The sequence below is a fragment of the Erinaceus europaeus genome, chromosome 6 (genome assembly GCF_950295315.1).
Source record: "Erinaceus europaeus chromosome 6, mEriEur2.1, whole genome shotgun sequence".
In the NCBI taxonomy this organism is placed as follows: Eukaryota; Metazoa; Chordata; class Mammalia; order Eulipotyphla; family Erinaceidae; genus Erinaceus; species Erinaceus europaeus.
The window spans coordinates 66,868,772-66,888,822 of record NC_080167.1 but is presented as its reverse complement, the minus strand read 5'-3'; the positions used below and the strand labels follow the sequence as shown (position 1 = coordinate 66,888,822).

The following is a 20,051-nucleotide window of genomic DNA, read 5'->3' as shown; positions in this document are numbered from 1 at the left end:
ACCTGCAGGGGAGTCACTTCACAAGCGTTGAAGCAGGTCTGCAGGTGTCTTTCTCTCCCCGTCTTCCCCTCCTCTTTCCATTTCTTTGTCCTATCCAACAAGGACATCAATAACAACAATCACTACAACAATAAAACAAGGGCAACAAAAGGAAATAGAATTTTCCTAACCTCTGGGGTCCCACAAAAACAAAAGGAAGAGTTTAGCCTTCTAACTGCCTTTCTTCCCACTTTGACTCATTCAAGTGAGTTACAAAGCAACCCTGAAAAAAACAAAGCAGCGGTCGACGTCTGTATTCCAGTCAGCCGAGGCAGTTGTATGAGATAAACCCGACCCACTCTGTTCCCTTGAAGGCCTCATCCTCCTCTTCCTCCCAGAAGTCTAGGGACGGCAGAGGAGGGATGATCTAGAAGTCAAGGCCGCTGCAGTGAGAGCAGGACAGCTGTTCCCCGATAAGCTCTGCACAAACAGCAGCCCCGGGGAACCTCAGCTCCAACCTGGCAGCCCCATGAGAATCCAGCTGTCCAGGAGGTGGCACAGTGGGCAGTGTTGGGCTCGCAGGAATGAGGCTCCAAGCTCAACCCCCAGCATGGAAGGTGCCAGAGACAGCTCACCAGGCCGTGTCTGCACTGCCATGCATGCGGCCCAGGTTCAGCCCCTGGAGCCACACGGGAGGCGGCTCTGGTCCACACCCGGAACAAGGAATGGAGCTGCGGACATCTGACGGGTCAGCTGGCGATTCTCACGCCCTGCTAAGTGCTCATCTTCTGTTCTTCTGTCTACATTTGCTTTTTAGGACACCCAGCGTTTTTCTTTTCTTTTTTGACACTCAACATTTTCATGCCAAGACCTAAGTCCATTCAATTTTTTTTTCAAAGATTTTATTTATTTATTAAGGAGAAACATAGGAGGAGAGAGAGCCAGACATCACTCTGGTACATGTGCTGCCGGGCACTGAACTCTGGACCTAGTGCTTGAGAGTCCGGTGCTTTATCCACTGAGCCACCTCCCAGACCACAAGTCCATTTGATTTTATTCAGTAAAATAAGACCACACAAAGAGAAAATGCCATTCTTTTATTTATGTTAAATAAGAACATGACAAAATCCTTTTGTAAAAAGGATCAGAATATTCCTAGGTCTCCAAGCCCAAGTCCATGGATGCAAAAATTAAAAACCCAAAAAACATTCCGTGCTCTCTCTGTCACAGGATCGCAGAGACCACGGAGGCACGTGTCCTGCAGCTGCCACTCAGACACGTCACCAGCTTGGACCAGTGGGCACATCCCGGAAAACATATCCTGCTCTGCAGGCGACCACAGCACCAGGGACTTTATAGCTTTTTGGGGTCGGTCCTGCTGTCTCGTAAGTCACACACCCCACTGCCCTTCAAGGTTGCGGTTTCTTACGATTCCAGAATAGCGTCGACTGACAGTACCATTTCTGAGGGTGAATTTTAGGAATATCAAGATTCCTTGAGACTAATACTATTAGACAATTTTATTTTTCCAGTAGATCACTGGGCTCTGTGGGTCCAAGTCACTGGCTTCTGGGCTCCACTAAAGACCGGGCTTGAGTCTCTGAAGGCTAAGGTTATGCCTAGGATCCCCGCCCACACACACCCGGCCCCCCTTCAGCCCTGGAATCGGGTTGAGTTTAACTGAAATGGTTCATCCAAACTGGTCAGAGTGGAATCATGACTCTCCAACCTGAGTTCAGGTTGCGAGTTCTTTTTTTTTTTCTTTACCCCCTATGACTGGCACCACTAAGAACTTCTCTGTTAGAGAAAGCTAATATTTTTGGCAGATGCCAAAATGACACTTTAATATGGAATTTATGAAAGCATGGGTTAACAGTTTGTAGGCATCACTGTTGAAAGGAGATTCAGATTAAAAAAAAGATCAAAGTATCACTGGGTACTTTTACTACCTTATACTTAAAAAAAAATTTTTTTTTTCTTTTCCTCAGTGCAAGAATGCTGTTTCATGGGGACACTTCAGCATGATCATGGGATTCCAGCCAAAAATACTTGCAATCAATTCAGAAGTGGTCATAAAAGAGAAACAACCAGAGAGGCACACAAATTTTTTTTTTAAAGGATTTTTATACTATATTAAAAAAACCACAAAATAAAAAAAGGAGCAGCGAACATCTGTCTGAGAAGTCCTGCCCAGAGTCTCTGAGCCCAGCAGCTGGGCTAGCGTCTTTCCCTTGCTTTTTACTGTTCACCTTTAGGGGATCATCGGAGGCGACTTTCACTCGAGCTCTTAAAATCAAACTTGTTCCGCCAAATCCAAGACCCTGAATTTATCCAAATTGTAGAAACACGCTTTTACCACACGTCCACCAAAATACCTTCCATTCAGATCAACAACAGCTAGAAGGCAAACAGAAGACAGTCAGCAGGTGTCCAGCGAGATATAGAGACAAAAGGCTTTAGTCATAACCGTCAAGACTCCAACCAGCTTCTCGGTCGCTGCCTACCTTTAATTGCCGACTCAACCCTCTCAAATTCTAAAAATATCCGCACTGCTTCATCGTCGGGGGCACCAGGAATCTGGGAGAGAAAAGGCAGGCCAGTTGTCACCTCAATAGCCGTCATCTGGTCCTCACCACCGCTCACTGAAGGGGCACCCCCACACACACACACGCCTCATGTCAGGGTAATAAGCACACAGTCAGCCCCTTTCCTCCGGCGGGTCCACAGCCAGTGGACAAGGAAGCTGTCAGCAGTCACTCAACAGACTGGCCTTACAGAGAAGAGGCGGCTACAAGAGCAAACTCCAGAGAAGCCCCTTCCCCTGCCTCTCACGCACACGGGGGCCAGGCCCCCTACGCACATGTGGCTGCCTCTGGTGGCAGATGTGCCCGGCCTCGTGGCTCCTGTGTCCCAAATGTTGGGCGCTGCAGCGGGCGCGCAGGGGACTCAATAAACACGCGCACACACACTCGCCACAAGAATGGAACTGACAGGGTGATGAAGTAGCTGAGAGAGTGTGTGCATCAGACTGTCCCTGCCACCAGGGTTATTCCCGAGGCCCAGTGCCCACATAAACCCAGGACTCCTGAAGGCCGTTCCCACCCCTTCTTTCCTTTACGACAGAGACAGAGTAAGTTAAGAGGGAGAGAGAAAAAACAACCACCTGCAGCACTGCTTCTCCTTGTATGAGCCCCCCAAACCCAGAGGTGGGGACCAGGTGCTTGAACCTGGGTCTTTGCACACGGTAACATGTACACTCTACTGGCATGCTGCCACCCGGCCCCACATCCAAGCCTTAATTCCAAGCTCGATTCAATCATAAAAAATTAAATTTTCCTTCCTTCCTTTTTTTTAACTTCTTCACCAAGTAAGATTTTGAAGTTCTTCTGTCTTTATGTTTAAAACTGTAGCAGGGCCCGGCAGACAGACAGACACCCAGCAGGGCTGCTTCTCACGTACCAGGCAGGGGAGGTGGCACACAGTGGTGGGGGTGCTGTGGCATCTCTCTCTCTCTGAGTGGTAGCACTGTGGACTCAGGAGCCACAGAATGAAGTAACACTGTTGTTGCAAGCAAGCAGGAGAAGCAAAAGTGACCAGCACCGGGCACTTCCCATGGGAGGCGGTGTCAGAGACACCTGTCTCTACTGCAGAAAACGCTCTGTGATGTCTCAGTTCTGACCGGGCTTATAAATAGCAAAAGGAAAGCCTCTTACCTCAAATATCACACATTTTCCGACTTTGCCGTATTTTTCACATTCTTCCTTAGTTTCAACTTCTAAGTCTTCATCTACCTCTCCTGCACCAACCATGTTCTAAAAACAGAAGAAAAAATAATAAATTCGGTGGTCCGGGAGGTGGCGCAGTGGTAAAGCTTTGGACTCTCAAGCATGAGGTCCCGAGTTTGATCCCCGGCAGCACATTCTTTCTCTCCTCCTATCTTTCTCATAAATAAATAAAATCTTTAAAAAATAAATGAAAACAGTGTGATGTTACATTGTTGTGTAAAGAGTTACAAGGGTGGGGGCTGGGTGGTGGCGCACCTGGTTGAGCGCATGTTACAGTGCGCGAGGACCCAGGGTCAAGTCCCCGGCCCCCACCTGCAGGGGGAAAGCTTCAGGAGTGGTGAAGCAGGGCTGCAGGTATCTCTCTGTCTCTCCCTCTTCTCTGTCACCCCCTTTCCCTCTTAATTTCTGGCTGTCTCTATCCAATAAATAAATAAATAAATATTAAACATAAAAGTTACAAGAGCACCAAGCATCAAAGTGAGTGAGTGAGTGAGGTCCCCAGTTCAGGTCTCTGGGGACCTCAGGCCAACAAGTCAGATGCTCCTCTGCTCCTCCATCCGAGCCCCTGCCCAGCAGAGTCTGCACCCAGCCTAGGGCCAGCTCCACAGGAGAAGCTGTTCCACTCTCAGAGGAGTGGAAGGCCCTCACAGGAGAACAGCCCTCGAGCCAGACCGCAAGCCGGGGGCTGTAACGTCGCCAGGCACACGCAACTGGGCGGCTGATGGCCACTGGCTCACCTCGGACTTTCTGAGTCCCCTCTATGGTCTGAAATGCTTTATTAGGAAAGACAGCTAGACCGCCAAAGCGGTCAAATAACTAAAAACAACCCTAAGGGGAAAGCAATAAACAAACAAAAAACAAGAACAAGGAGTCGGGCGGTAGTGCAGCGGTTAAGCGCACGTAGCGCAAAGCGCAAGGATCCTGGTTCGAGCCCCCGGCTCCCCACCTGCAGGGGAGTCGCTTCACAGGCGGTGAAGCAGGACTGCAGGTGTGTCTACCTTTCTCTCCCCCTCTGTCTCTCTCCATTTTTCTCTGTCCTATCTAACAAGGATGCCATCAATAACAACAACAACTACAACAACAATAAAAAGACAAGGGCAACAAAAGGGAAAATCAATTAAATTAAAAAAAAAAAAAAAGAACAGAAGGGTCACACTCCCTGGTTTCGAACTGTACTTACTACAAGACCACAGAAAGAAAAACACCCTGACCTCACCTCAAAAGGGTAGAGCTAAGGGCACAAAAACCACCTCCCACAGATATGACAATGAAGCCAGGTGAAGAAAGTTTCCGGGAGTCGGGCTGTAGCGCAGCGGGTTAAGCGCAGGTGGCACAAAGCACAAGGACCGGCATAAGGATCACGGTTCGAGCCCCCGGCTCCCCACCTGCAGGGGAGTCGCTTCACAGGCGGTGAAGCAGGTCTGCAGGTGTCTGTCTTTCTCTCCTCCTCTCTGTCTTCCCCTCCTCTCTCCATTTCTCTCTGTCCTATCCAACAACGACAACAACAATAAAACAACAAGGGCAACAAAAGGGAATAAATAAAATAATTATTTTTTTTTAAAAAAAGAAGAAAGTTTCCTCAGGGTGGGTGGAAAGCATAATAGTTATGCAAAGGGACTCCCTGCCTGAGGCTCTGAAGCCCCAGGCTCAATCCCTAACCACCCCCCCCCGCCCCCCACTCTGTAAGCCACTGATGAGCAGCGCTCTGGTATTAAAAAAGGAAGTTTTCTCAGTAAACAGTGTCATATGCAGAATGAAATGAGACTACAACCGGCCACCACACAAAAGCCTGAAGTCGATACACCAGCAAGCTGGCTATTAGACGGCAGCCTGCGCCTTACACAGGAGAAGCAAGCTCAACTAACACACTCCTCGACATGAACTCAGAGGCAGGTTTGGGGAGGCAACTATTTGCAAGGGAAGCAGAAGCAGAGATGAACAAGTGGGTCTCTGTCAAATTAAAAAATAATTAAAAAAAAAAGTTTTTTTTGCACCTGGTTGAGCGCACGTTACAACGCACAAGGACTCAGGTTCAAGCCCCTGGTCCCCACCTACAGGGCGAGAGCTTCACGAGTGGTGAAGCACAGCTGCAGGTGTCTGTCTCTCTCGCTCTCTATCTCTCCCTTCCCTCTCAAATTCTGGTTGTCTATCCAATAATATAATTAAAAAAAATTTTTTTTTCAAAGCCAAGTCACTATTGAAAGGCAACTGTGTGACAAGATAAACTATTTACCAGACAAAAGTAATAATAAAAGTTATTATCGGGAGTTCGGCGGTGGCGCAGCGGGTTAAGTGCACGTGGCACAAAGCGCAAGGACCGGCATAAGGATCTCGGTTCGAGCCCCCGGCTCCTCACCTGCAGGGGAGTCGCTTCACAAGTGGTGAAGCAGGTCTGCAGGTGTCTGTCTTTCTCTCCCCGTCTTCCCCTCCTCTATTTCTCTCTGTCCTAACAAAGCCGACATCAATAACAACAATAACTACAACAACAATAAAACAACAAGGGCAACAAAAGGGAAAAAAAAAGTTACTATCAAAAAGACAAGAAGTTTGTGCACTCGGGGTGTGTGTGTGTGTGTGCACGCGCAGGCACTTTGGAAAGGAGATTCTCTCCCTTTTTTATTAACTTTATTTATTGGATAGAGACAGCCAGAAATTGAGAGGGAAGGGGTGATAGCGAGGAAGCGAGAGACAGACACCTGTGGTCCTCCTTTACCACCTGCAAAGCTCCCCCCCCCCCCGCAGGTGGGGACGGGGGCCTAGAACCCGGGTTCTTGTGCACGGTAACATGCGCTCAACTAGGTGCACCACTACCCAGCCCCCAGGGAGGTTTTCAAACAGCTGGAAGCGCAACCATCATATGAACCAGCAACCTCCATGCATAAGTTCAAAGAACATGAAAATACAAATTCAGGTGTTCGTTGTAGCATTCTTCACAACGGTCACAATACGGAAACCGCCAACCCCAAGGGGCAAGTGGAGAGCCTGGTGGGCGGACACAGTGGGAGAAAGTGGGGTCCTGCCAAAAGGGGTGAGCACAAGGGGGGCAGGCCAAGTGACCCCTCACTCAGAGGGACAAAGACAAACTCCAGCTGGCTTCAGGGGCTGGGGGCTGTAGCTCAGTGGTTTGGCCGAAGGCTTTGCAGATAGGGGGCCCTAGGTGGCTTTTTGCCTCCAGGGTTATTGCTGGGGCTTGGTGCCGGCACTACAAATCCACCGCTCCTGGAGGCCATTTTTTCTGTTTTATTGGATAGGACAGAGAGAAACTGAGAGAGGAGGGGGAGACAGAGAGGGAGAGGGACACCTGCAGACCTGCTCCTTTGCTTGTGGTGAGCCGGAGGCCTGAACCCAGATCCTTGTGCTTACTTAACCGGGCGCACCACTGCCGGGCCCTGGAGACCCTCGGTTCTTCTTTATTGAACAGCCCCCCCCCCCCATCTCACCACTAAAAAGAATCAAACTAAAGCCCTTAGATTCTGACGACAGAATGCTGGGGGAGGGGAGGGGAGGGGATGGGAAAGGAAGGAGTCTACCGGCTGGTGGTGGATGAAAACTAGACCCAGGGGGTGGTGGTGGCAGGTGTGGTGTGGTGTGGCCTGCACATCTGAGCCAAACAGAAAACAGAATCAAGGCTGCAGACAGTGCCCTCTCCCCGCCTCTTACCCTCAGCAGGACCACTTTAGTAGGGCACTTGAGTATTTCAGTTAACGGATTCGAGTCCGATTTCTTGGATCCATCTGCAGGAAAATACTGAGTGTTAGAGCACCACCAAGGAACAGGGAGGCCAAGCAGAGTCCTCTCAACAGCAACGCCACCACCGCGGCCCGAGGGCCCACCGGCATGCAATGCACGTGTCCGCGCAAGCCCGTGCGCTGCAGCTCGGGAAAGACTAGCAGATGGATTTGCAGCCCGGACGTGCGCGCAGTCTGCTCAGCCGCAGGCACGGCTCCAGCTCACCGACACGGAACACGCACAGACCTACGGACTCGCTCTGCACCTGCTCCAGCCCGTGTGCAGGCCGGCCGCTCTGACCCGCCGCCTCAGCCGCACCTGCAGACACAGGGGCGTTTCCCCACACTCCATTTTCACATCTGCTGCCCAGTGTCAGGAATCTGTATCACTCTGCGGTGTTTTATCGTATCACGTCAGACGGTGACTGACGGGACACTGACAAGGGATCTCACACCCGATCAGTAAACGATACACTCGGAAAAACCCCGCTAGTAACGCTGTCTGGCCTCTGAAGCTCACACTGTAAAAGCAACTATATGCCAATCAGCTGTTTGTGTTACCAGCTGGGCTTCTCGTCAAAGCAGGCGTCTCAGCAGTCAGCTTTGGGGGACTCAAAGTGGATCTTACACATGGGGGGGGGTGTCTTGCACCGCCATAATTTTCTTCCTTTCTTTCTTTTTAATTTCTTTATTGGGGAATTAATGTTTTACATTTAACAGTAAATACAATAGTTTGTACATGCATAACATTCCCCAGTTTTCCATATAACAATACAACCCCCACTAGGTCCTCTGTCATCCTGTATTCTCCCCACCCACTCAACCCCGACACCACCACAATTTTCGACGGCCAACAGTGCTTATTCCCTGAGCCACCTGTCAGCACTGGTTCCCAAGCAAGAATGCGGAGTCACCGGGCAGGAAAGCACCCACACAGCTAGGCCCTATTTTACCAGGAGCTTCTAAGCAGCTTTCAGGATCGATGTACCCTGCCCCCTTCCCATCCTAAGGGTTGGCAGAGCTGTGGGTCATGGCCACTGGCAGGCCCATTTCAGTGACTCCCCCAAAGCGGCGAGAACGCTGGGGCCCGCGAGGGTGGCTGCCCCGGAAGCTGCATGTGGGCAGTGCTGCCCGGAGATGGAGTTGAGCAAACCCAGAATGAACTGGAGCCTCCTGCTCCTGGCGCTCTGACTCACTCCAGTAGCCCTCAGCGTGGCAGGGAAAGGTCTCCACAGACAAATCATCGGCCAACAGCCTGCAGGTGGCGCCCCACCACAAGGCCGTCAGTGTCGGCAAACGAGCAGTGCGCCTGCCTACCTGGGAGGCCCGGCCGTGGGGGCGAGCCTCCTTTCTCCGTGACTTCGCCCACTATGATCTTGCCCCCGCGCTTGCTGGTCTTTTCCACCGACAAGGCCGTGCTCAGCCCCTGCTCGTGCTTCCCCAGCCCCTGGCCTTCCCGGAAGCCGTACTTCTGCATGATCTTATGCGCCACCGTGCCTCTGGGGAGGAGAAAGAGAAACCGGAAGGCATCAGCCACAGTACAAAGTGGGGTTCATGCCATGGCCACCTCCTTCTGGGGCCAGAGTGTCAGTTCCAGTGGGGCTTCCATGAGGGTAGCCACGGCTGGGCCATGAAGCGAACAGGAGGTGTGGAGTTGTCTGGGACGGACTGATCATGGAAATCAAAGACAGAAACTACCAGAAACGGCTCGTCCCTAGAGGACATGGAGTCCAGCGTCTTAAGCTGACCAAGACACGCATCACATGGCCTTCCACAAAATACACCTCCACCAAACCGGGACACCCTGACTCAGCCCTGCTGCAGGATGTGAGTGGCTGGGCACTCCTGCCACCCCTGGAAGGCTGAGAATGGTCCCATCTCAAAGCAGTGGCACCCGCACCGCAGACAGAGCCTCACTGCACACACACCAAGGGAACAGGACTCACCCCATGTTGGCAAGGAAAGAGTTGCCAGGCCCGGGGGGAGAGCGGGGTCTGTCTTGATCCTCGTACACTGGAGGGGGGATGGCAGCTTTGGAAGACTGTGAACGAGGCCTTGAGTCCTCTTCGTAAGGGAAATCTCGGGGCACTGTAGAATAAAAGGAAGCAGGGTTACCAAGACTAGAAAGCACATTCCTGACAAACTGGCAACCTCAACTAATTCCGGTGATGCTTTCGGGTACTAAGGAGAAGACAGACCAAGTCAACTTTTAAAAAATATATTTATTTATTTATTCCCTTTTGTTGCCCTTGTTGTTTTATTGTTGTTCTTATTGTTGTTATTATTGATGTCATTGTTGGGATAGGACAGAGAGAAATGGAGAGAGGAGGGGAAGACAGAGAGGGGGAGAGAAAGACACCTGCAGACCTGCTTCACCACCTGTGAAGCGACTCCCCTGCAGGTGGGGAGCCGGGGGCTTGAACCGAATCCTTCTGCTGGTCCTTGCGCTTTGCACCACCTGCGCTTAACCCGCTGCACCACCGCCCAACTGCCCCGACTCAACTTTTACAGCCTCTGCATGACATGACCCTTTGAAAAACCACCACCAAGGCAGGACGCCACTCTTCTACTCTGGCTGGGTTCTGGCCGTCCCTCGCTCCTCAAACATCTTTGTTTCAACTTACTAAAAATGCTGCTCACCCTTCAAAGTGCTCTGAAGTGACTTTTAATCTAAGCCTTTAAGCTTTGCCGTATGTTCTGAATAAATCCTGTCCAGCACCTCTGATTCCCAGGTGTCTAAGCACCTGGCTGACCCAACCTTTCTCTCTCAGCTGACAAAGGTCCTGGGACTGCGGGCCGTGGTTTTTGACTCCAGTTACACATCAGGACCAGCAAGAGAACGTTATGAAAGCCTGAGGTTTGGGCTCCACACACAATGCAGAGGCTGGGCTGCTGACTTTTTAGAAGTCTGCACACAACACGTACTGAGCAGTCTCACGATTGGTTTATGATCTTTAAGAGGCCAACACAAAATGTCTGCGAGGTATTAAGACGCGTGAGGGAGAGGTAAGGATTTTCATGGAGTGGTTGATGGATGGACCTACCCAGGGGATTGGACACATCGAGTGACAGATACATGACACTAACTCGTCCCCCGACTGAACAGATTGGTGGGAGAAGAAACAGTGGGTGGCCATGTAGACAGACGCAGAACACACGTGCAGAAGACACTGAGCCCATGTGGAGGGTCATGGGAAAAAAAAAAAAGATTCATCAATGAAGGGGAACTAGGCATCCCTGGGGCCTCATGCGTGCAAGTCCAAGTCCAATGCTCTACCACTACAAAGCCTCCAGGGCCGTGTCAAGGGGTATTAAGGGGCCCGGAGACCTGTAAATAGAGCTACCAACCACTTATTTTAGCCAGCCTCCAAATACACAACATTGGAGAAAAGAAAAGTGATTTATTTTGGATAGAGACAGAGAAACTGAAAGGGGAGGGTGAGGCGGGGAGGAAGGAGACACCTGCGTGTCAGCTTCACCACTCATGAAGCTCCCCCTCCCTCTGTAATGGGGACCAGGGGCTTGAGTCTGTGCACTGTGACATGTGTCTCTATCTGGCCCCTAACAAAAATTTCTTTTTTAAAAAAGGACCCCACTGTACAAAAAAAAAAAAAGTCTGAAAAAAGCCTGGTACAAAAATCCAGGCACAAGGGGAGCAACAGCCTGAAGACGGGCATGCACACCCCCACCCAGCGGCTCCAGGGTCACAGCCAAGGTGGGCTTTCCGGCACCCCACAACCGGGTTAAAGCCTCGTGTCAGGACAGAAAAGGGGCGGGTCTACTTACGCTCCTTGTCTTTTTCTACGAGAGATGTGGGAGGCGCGATGGCAGCTCCACCCATACCTGCAAAACAAACATCGCCCACCGTTTAGAGGCCACAGCCCGACTCCTCCCGCGAGAAAGAAGACGGCCTGCCCGCTTCAGCCCAGCTCGGCTTCGACACCTGACGCCAGGATTTGAGATGAAGCCGGCAAAACCCGGCACGCGGCAGGTCGGAGGCACCCCCACACACATCCCAGAAGCGAATGTCTGCTGGGCACCCAGTGCAGTGGTCTTCAGCCAGAGCCCCTGGAGGCGGCCCGTGGCATCAGGCGTGGGCAGCTACGCAGGGCGGGGCTGGCTAGCACTGGGATGAGAGCCCTGCGGTGGGATTCTGGGGCACTGTGGGACAGGCTGCAGACTCTTAATGGCAGCCGTATTTCACAGCAGTCGCTAAGACGGCCGGCCGGGAAGCCCACAGCCCACAGAACAACTCTGACAATAGTCACAGAGAATGCAAGCAACAAGGGACAGCCAGCACTCCAGAGAAATGATTATTGGATTCAGTGCCGGCAGAACAGCGTAACAGCTGGAATGCGAAAAGCCAGGTGGCCGGCAGACACGTGGCCTTACTTCTTTTCCTCCTTTCTCGTTCGTAATCTTCGTCCTCATCAGAATCTGGGTCTGGTCGCCTTGAAAACCCGCTGGCTTCGTGTCTGTCTTTACGCCTCCTAAGGTGAGAACAGAGGAGCCAGTTCAGAGTAGCCAGGCCAAGAAAGTTGTCCTAAACACTAGAAATGTTTTGCATGTACAAACTATTGTATTTACTGTCGACTATAAAACATTAATCCCCCAATAAATAAAAATAAGGGAGGCCTCCCTGAGCTTTTGTTTTCATTATTTTTTTTTTTTGCCTCCAGGGTTATCACTGGGGTTTGGTGCCTGCACTACGCATCCACTGCTCCTGGAGGCCATTTTCCCCATACTTTTGCCCTTGTTGTTGGATAGGACAAATAGAGAGAGATGAGGGAGACAGAGGGGGAGAGAAAGATAAGACACCTGCAGAACTACTTCACTGCCTATGAAGCAACCGCCCTGCAGGTGGGGAGCCAGGGGCTTGAACCGAGATCTTCATGCGGTCCTTGCGCTTCGTGCCATGTGCACTTAACCCGCTGCGCTACGGCCCAGCCCCTCACTTTCAATTTTTATTTTTGCCTCCAGGGTTATTGCTGGGGCTCAGTGCCTGCACCATGAATCCACTGCTCCTAGAGGCCATTTTTTTACCTTTTGTTGTAGCCTCGTTGTGGTTATTATTGTTGATGTCATTCGTTGTTGGATAGGACAAAGAGAAATGAAGAGAGGAAGGGAAGACAGAGAGAGAGAGAGAGAGAAAGACAGACACCTGCTTCACCACCTGTGAAGTGAGTCCCCTGCAGGTGGGGAGCTGGGGGCTCAAACCAGGATCCTTACGCCGGTCCTTGCACTTTGCGCCACCTGCGCTTAACCCGCTGCGCCACTGCCCGACCTCCACTTCACTTTCAATTTTTAAAGCATGTCAACACACAGATTGGTTTCTCCACTTGGATTGACTCAACAACAGAAGTAGTATGCTACTGATACTTCATGAGTGTTCAATAATTCACAACAGTTACAAAAGAAAGGATTCCTTAGAGGCCAGGTGGTGGCGCACCTGGTGGGGCACACGCAGGTGGTGGCGCACCTGGTGGGGCACACGCATTACAGTGTGTAAGGACTCAGGTTCAAGCCCCCAGGCCCCAGCTGCAGAGGGAAGCTTCACAAGTGAAGTAGTGCTGTTGCAGGCCTCTCTCTCCCTCCCTGCCCGTCCCCCTCCCCTTTCCTTCTCGATTTCTTTGTCTCTATCCAAAGTGAATAAAAACTGAAAAAAGAATCAATTCCTTCGTTCTATGTGTTTTGAAAAACAAGACACAGATTCACTTTAAAAGATATCTAGCTAAGAAATAGTAAATAATGTTTCATCATTTTATTTTTTAATGAGGGGGGGAAGGGCACTGCTCAGCTCTAGCTTATGGTGGTGCTGGGGTTTGAACTTAGGGCCTTAAGAGCCCCAGGCTTGAAATTCATTATGCTGTCTCCCCAGCCCCATTTTAGGTATAATACCCATAATTCTTGTAAAGTGACAGTGTGATGGTAAAACATCATCATTCAACCACAGGTTTCTAAGTTACAATTTATCAAAAATGTATTTTGGGCTTCCTGGTCTCTACTTGCTCAGTTCACGCTGGGAAGGACTGAACACCATCTTAAAGCAACTACCTCTCTGAGAATTGCTCAGAGTAATCAGGAAAACTCACTTCAGCCTTACAGAGAGAACCCAGGCTCAGCCATTAACCTGCTAACGAGTATGCCAAATGCCAAAGATCCCCAAACCCAAGAGAAACCATACTTCTCTCTCTCTTCTATTTCTTTCTGCCTTTCCAGCTCTCGCTGCCTCTGTCGCTCCTCCCTTTGGCGCTTCACTACTTTCTCGTAGTCATTAGGGAACATGGGATCATATTCGTCGGCTAAGGGAATCAGCACTTCTCCCGCAGAAAATCCACTGGGGACAGGGTCCTGAGGAGAGGGGAGAAAAGAAAAGAAAAGCCGAGGTTAGTGCCGGCTTCCGGTGTGACGAGTTTTCTCACAGAGGAAGGAGCGAGCACGAGGGCTGCAGGACGGCTTCTGCTTTCCAGACGAAGGGGTACTAGTGACCCAGCACCTGGCAGAGAGGAGCAGGACCACGACCAAGGTCTGCACCTTGAGCACTGCGTTAGTGCCAAGCGACACACTGTATGAAGACTTTAAACAAGGGACAGAACACACGCGCACACACACGCGCGCACACACACGCGCACAGGCAGGCACGCACACACGCACGGGAGCAACCTATTGGAACTTCCCTGTGTCTCAGGTTCCTCTCCAGATCCATCGAGAACACAGGTCATGTTCATTCAGACAATCACCTTCTGCAGTTTTCCTTCTTTGTCTAGAAACGGGAGCTAGCCAGAGGCCAGCAGCAGCCTCACAGTCTCAATAAGAGACTTGAGGAAGACAGCACAGCCTAGCGGCAAATTCAGTTGGGGGGGGTGTCTCCCCTGGATGGAGGTCTCTCTACAGAGGCCAGCAAGGCCGCTCCACTGCACGGCCGGGCTCCCTGAGCCTCCCTGCCCTCTTCTGCTGATTGTCCCCCCTGACATAGATACTAGGCCTTGGACCCTGGCTCCTGAAACCCTGGGAATTCCCCAAGGGGCAAGAGCCCAGAAGCAGCTCTTGTTCTACCCAGGTGACTCCAGGATGAGAAGGGTGACACCTCAGCCCTTCCTTCTCCTCCCCACTTCTCCAGAGGGCATCAGGGTTACACAGCTTTCTGTGCAGATGCCAACGGTAAGGGCATTCAGAGAGCTTCCAGGTTGGTGAACCCATCCAAGTGCTGCCCTGAGGCTGATACAACCCTTGTGCCCCCAGACAGAAGCACCTAGGCCTGAGGGCCTCCCCCACTTCCCATGTGTCTGTCTTCTTCTAGCTGCACTCTTCTAACATGGGGGGGAGGAAGATTCCCAGCAGTGCAGCCATGTTATCCAATTGCATCTGTGGAAGGCTGATTTAAGCAGAACAGCAGCTATGAATTTAACCGCAGGTTGATGAAAACTTCTCTGTCCCTCAGTCTGTAGAGTCTAACTAGGATTCGGAGCTGCCTTCTTTGCATCCTCCTTTTCTTCGTGAATTCGGGGCTCTTAGGCCTGCGAATGTGTCTGAGCATATGTGAAAATCTGGATCGTAAAGATGCAGAGTAGGAAACTTTTTTTTTTTTTTAGGTTTTTCCATATGTTTTAACATATATGGAAACAGTAAGCACTTGCTTTCTTTTTTAAAAAAAATTTATTTATTAGATACAGACAGAAAATGAGCAGGGAGCAGGAGGTAGAGGGAAAGAGACAGAGACACCTGTGGTCCTACTTCACCACTCATAAAGCTTTCCTCCTGCAGGTGGGGACCAGGGGCTTGAACCCAGGTCCTTGTGTATGCTTAACCAGGTGCGCCACCACCTGACCCCGGCCCCGGCTTCTTTATGGCAGCCAAAGTCACAAACAGCCCCAGATCTTCCAGCAGGAAGCACACTGAGCTGCAGGACACCCACACAAGGCGACACCTGGAAGCCATGAGGACGGCTCTAGTTCTTCACTTCCTGACCGAGCAGCAGCCAGAATTGAGTAACGAGAAAAGCAGGAGGCGCTAGTGCAGGGTGGAAAGCGAGCCCCGAGTTCAGGGTTTTTAACTGCTGAACGGGAAGACTGAGGGCATCTGTTTTATTATTATTATTATCATTTTAATAATTATTAAAGAGAGAGAAAGATAAATAGACACACACACACACACACGCACACGCACACGCACACGCACACGCACGCCCCAAGGCACTGCTCAGCTCTGGCTTATTATGATCTGGGGATTGAACCTGGGACTTTGGAGCCTCAGGCTTGAGGCTTTCTGCATAGTAGCCATTGTGTTCTTGAGTTTTTCCAATGGCTTCAAAAGCACGTGGGAGCACTCAGCTCTCTAAGATCTCAGAGACCCTCCAGGCTACTGCATGGAATTCATTTTCATCTCTTTTGCCGTGGGGAGTCATTGTGTGAGAGCCGGAACTGTAGCCATTATGCTGTCTCCCCAGCCCAGGGCATCTGTTTCTCTTCTCGCACATCTCCACAGTTTCTAGATTTTTCTAGAAGGAACTGTGCTATTTAAAATAGATGAAGATAGGGCTGAGGAGGTCAGCCACAGGCCAGGTGTCAAGCCAGGGCAGGCGGGGCGGGTCAGAGACTGACCTTGAGGCCAGCGGCCACGTGTGGCGGTGTGTCCACGATCTGCCGTTCGTCCGCGGAGCCGCCGCCGCGCTTCAGATCGATCACCGGGGCGAGGACGGTGCTCTGCTTGGTCCTCTGGCTCTAAACCCGTCCGGAAAGAAGCACAGACACTGCAACCCTCTGCCTCTCCATAGGATTCCCCCTCCCTAAAGGAGGCTTGGCCACACCAGACGCACCACGTGTGGGTTAGTCCTCTAGGCAGAGCAGTGGGTGGACAGCCACGCTCCCCAGGGCGTTCCACAGGACTGAGCCTCCCAGGCAGCTCAGAGGCCATGTCTGATAGTGACACCCACATCCTTGCCTCTTTCATACCCACAGCACCTGGGTCCTCAGCCAGGCACACTCCTCCCAGCCTGGGGGCTCCTGCAGCCTACAGCAAAGCAGCAGAAAGGCTCCCCAGAAATGCAGCCTTGGGGCCCAGAGTAAAGTCCGCATCTCTGCTGGAGCTTGTCTGCCTCAGGTCCCCTGCGATGACTCCGCTCCCAGGCTCCCAGGGCTAGGAGCTAGGGCTGCACTCGCTCACCTTGGCCTGTGTGAGTGCCGCCTTCTTCACCTGCAGCTGAGACTGCAGCAGCTTGAAGTTCTTGGACCAGCCTTCTGTCTTGGAGTCACTGGTCTCCACGCCCAGGTCATCATACAGGGACATCTTCTCTCCGTTTAATGCTGAAAGGCAGGGAGGCAGGGCTCAGACTCAAGAAGCTCAGATCCCCTCTCCTGACTCCCCCACGTCAGCCGCGCTCTGCCTAGCACGCAGAGCTGTGTCCCGGCCTCATTTCATGGAAGACGAACGTCTAGATTCAGGGTGCTGGTATCTTTTACTTGTCTCAGGAGCAAATGCAGAAGTCTGACAAAGGCACTAACTACCAGCTTGGTTCAGTGCAATCAGCTGCCCTCTCCTAATAAGAGCATTTTAGCAGACACCGGGGAAGAGACAGGTGTGACCCCACAGGCTCTGTCTTTCTGTGACTGTCGAGGGGGTGGCGGCCGGGTTAGATGTCAAGTGCCCCGACCTGGTTCTCCACCGAGTGGAAACGTGTCACGCTGCATGACACCGATTACTGGCTGAGCCAACAGTCCCCGCACAGCACCAGACAGGAACGAGACACACCAGCCAGCACTTCCCGTCGGCCTGGCTAAGTGGGGGCTCTGCCAGGCCCACTGCAAGCCCTGCACCGAATAGACGTGGGGGCTGCCCCGGCAGGAAGACCCGCAGCACTTGGCCCATGCGGTCTCACCAGCACCCACTGCCTCACAAGGCGGAGCAGCTTTTTCCAGATTCCTTCTTCACTGACTTTGCATTCAGACAACTTCCCTGCCCGGCTCTCACTACGACCCTCTCCTTGTCACATCGGGCCCCTCGCATCACATGGCCTCGGGGCCTTAGAAGCTGTGCTCGCGCTGGTTTCAGCTGTGCCTGCCTGGAGGCCGCGCCACTGTGACCAGCCATGGGACGCGCACAGGACAAGACCTGCCAGGACCTCTGAGCCCGGCCTCAGCGGGGCACTGAGATGGCAGACACATCCGCTGACAGCAGACACACCGTGAACCGGGACCCAGCGCACATAAGGCGGCACCAGTGCCAATTCCCATGGCTTCTTTCCCACCAACACCTGCCTGCCAACCTCCCCTAAAAGGAAGCACAGTGGGCACAGCTCTGCCAGAGGGAGCAGGCCCTCCCTTTCAGACCAGCCCAGGGCGGGAGCACCTCTTCTTTCCTCCAGCCCCAGCTCCCGCCTGGCGATTCCCACGCCACACGGCACAGTGTGAACACACCCAGAGCAGAGCCCCTGGGCTCCTGTCCCCGCAGATCACACCTCCTGGAAGGGCAGGGCCGCCTGTCTCCATCCTCAGACCTTGTCCCGGGCGTCTATTTCCGCAGCGTGGTGGTGAGCGGGCAGGAGACTTGTGTGAAACTAACCGACCTCACCCCTCCTGCAGACCCCACGCGTGACGAGGGCAGCTGGGTGTTGGAAAGCTACACGAGTGGTGAGGCAGGACTGCGGGTGTCTGTCTCTCCCCCTCTCCATCACCCCAGGACTGCGGGTGTCTGTCTCTCCCCCTCTCCATCACCCCCTTCCCTCTCGACTTCTGGCTGCTTCTATCCAATAGATAAGATTTAAAAAAAAAAAGAGTTGGGAGGTAGCACAGCGGGTTAAATGCAGATGGCGCAAAGCGCAAGGACCAGCATGAGAATCCCGGTTCGAGCCCCCGGCTCCCCACCTGCAGGGGGGTCGCTTCACAGGCGGTGAAGCAGGTCTGCAGGTGTCTGTCTTTCTCTCCCCCTCTCTGTCTTCCCCTCCTCTCTCCATTTCTCTCTGTCCTATCCAACAACATCATCAGTAACAACAACAATAACTACAACAATAAAACCAAAAGGAAATAGTTGATTAAAATACATACATACATATATATATATATATATATATATATATATATATATATATATATATATATATGAGATGGACGGTAGTGCAACAGGTTAAGCGCACGTGCCACAAAGCACAAGGATCAGCTTAAAGATCCTGGTTCGAGCCCCCGGCTCCCCACCTGCAGGGGAGTCGCTTCACACGCGGTGAAGCAGGTCTGCAGGTGTCTGTCTTTCTCTCCTTCTCTCTGTCTTCCCCTCCTCTCTCCATTTCTATCTGTCCTATCCAACAGCGAATGACATCGATGGCAACAACAATAACGACAGCAACAATGAAGAACAAAGGCAACAAAAGGGAAAATAAATAAAGAGAGCGAGAATCACAGAACAGATACAGGCAGCAAAGGGATGTCATCTTCCCGGTGGGCATCCTGCGGCAACTCGGCGCCCACACATATTCTCCGACCCCGGCGCGGGGCAGGGAGCAAACAGACAGACCCCCGGGAGGGTCGGGGGGGGCCTCAGGGGAGCAACTGAGTGAGGAGGCTGCCTAGGAGACGAGACGGCACAGCAGTTCTGCAAAAAACAAAACAAAACAAAAAAAACCACTTTCCTGTCTGAGGCCGCGGGTTCAATCCCCGGGATCCCCCCGGCCCCATTGAGCCCCAGCCCGTCTCACCCCCGGCGGACGCGACTTCGCCCACAGACAACAAGACGCCGCCGACGCGTGGAGACAAACAGGCCGCCCGCGGCGGACACGGACCCGCTCTCGCCGGCCCCCGGCGCCCCCTCCAGCCCCGCGTCCCGAGATCCCGTCCCGGGAGGTGGGGACACGCGGCCTGGACCCCGGAGGCGGCTCCGGGACGCCCGGAAGTGGAGCATCGGGGGCCGGGGATCGCGGCCGGACCCCGATCGGAGGTGTGCGAGCAGCTGGGGCCCCGCCTCCTCTCCCCGGACAGGGGTGCGGGCGGCCGGCGGACACCGCGGCCCGCGGGGGACGCAGGCTCTGCAGGCCCGGAGCCGCGGGCTGGCGTGCGCCGCCCTCCCCCCCCGGGAATGCACTCGCCCGGCGCGACGCTCGTACTTACCCGGAGACGCCGGTCGCTTCTCCCCATGGGCTGGGCGCACTCGGCGGAGCCCGCGATGGCCCGACCGCCCCGGCGCCAACCCCTACGCCGACTGCGCAGAGCGCGTGCGCGCGGGGTCAGAGGGCGCTGCGTGCGTCGGGAGAGGCGCACACACCCTGCCCCGCCCCCAGCGCCGCGCACAGCGCCCCCTGGCCGTGGAGGACCGCACAGCGCCGCCCCGCCGCCAACCCCACCTTGGGACCGGGAGGGGTCGCCCTGGCGTTTCAGAAGGAGTGGGAGCAGACATGGCGGGAGGTTGCGGAGGTGGGTGTGTCTCATTCCTTCTGACCCATTCTGCTCTGTGTCAAGGCTGACAGTCATCCCAGTGGGGAAACTGAGGCACCACGGATGGCCACAAGCATTGCACCAAAAGCGCAAAAGTCTAGCTCTTAGTGACAGAAAAGGAAGGAAGAATTACGAAAATCTCC

General features: G+C 52.9%; 1 protein-coding gene across 1 annotated transcript; it reads right to left on the bottom strand.

Annotated features, from left to right (window-relative positions):
- Window positions 1–1,061: 1,061 nt before the first annotated feature.
- RBM17 (RNA binding motif protein 17) lies at window positions 1,062–19,721 on the bottom strand. The gene is made up of 12 exons (XM_016189763.2): window positions 19,585–19,721; window positions 16,655–16,794; window positions 16,093–16,212; window positions 13,677–13,843; window positions 11,885–11,982; window positions 11,279–11,335; window positions 9,439–9,580; window positions 8,810–8,991; window positions 7,425–7,498; window positions 3,693–3,791; window positions 2,484–2,556; window positions 1,062–2,376 (listed from the first exon to the last, which is right to left on the bottom strand). The coding sequence occupies exons 2-12, from the start codon at window positions 16,775–16,777 to the stop codon at window positions 2,273–2,275; spliced, it is 1,239 nt and encodes a 412-aa protein (XP_016045249.1). The 5' UTR covers window positions 16,778–16,794; window positions 19,585–19,721; the 3' UTR covers window positions 1,062–2,272.
- Window positions 19,722–20,051: the final 330 nt, after the last annotated feature.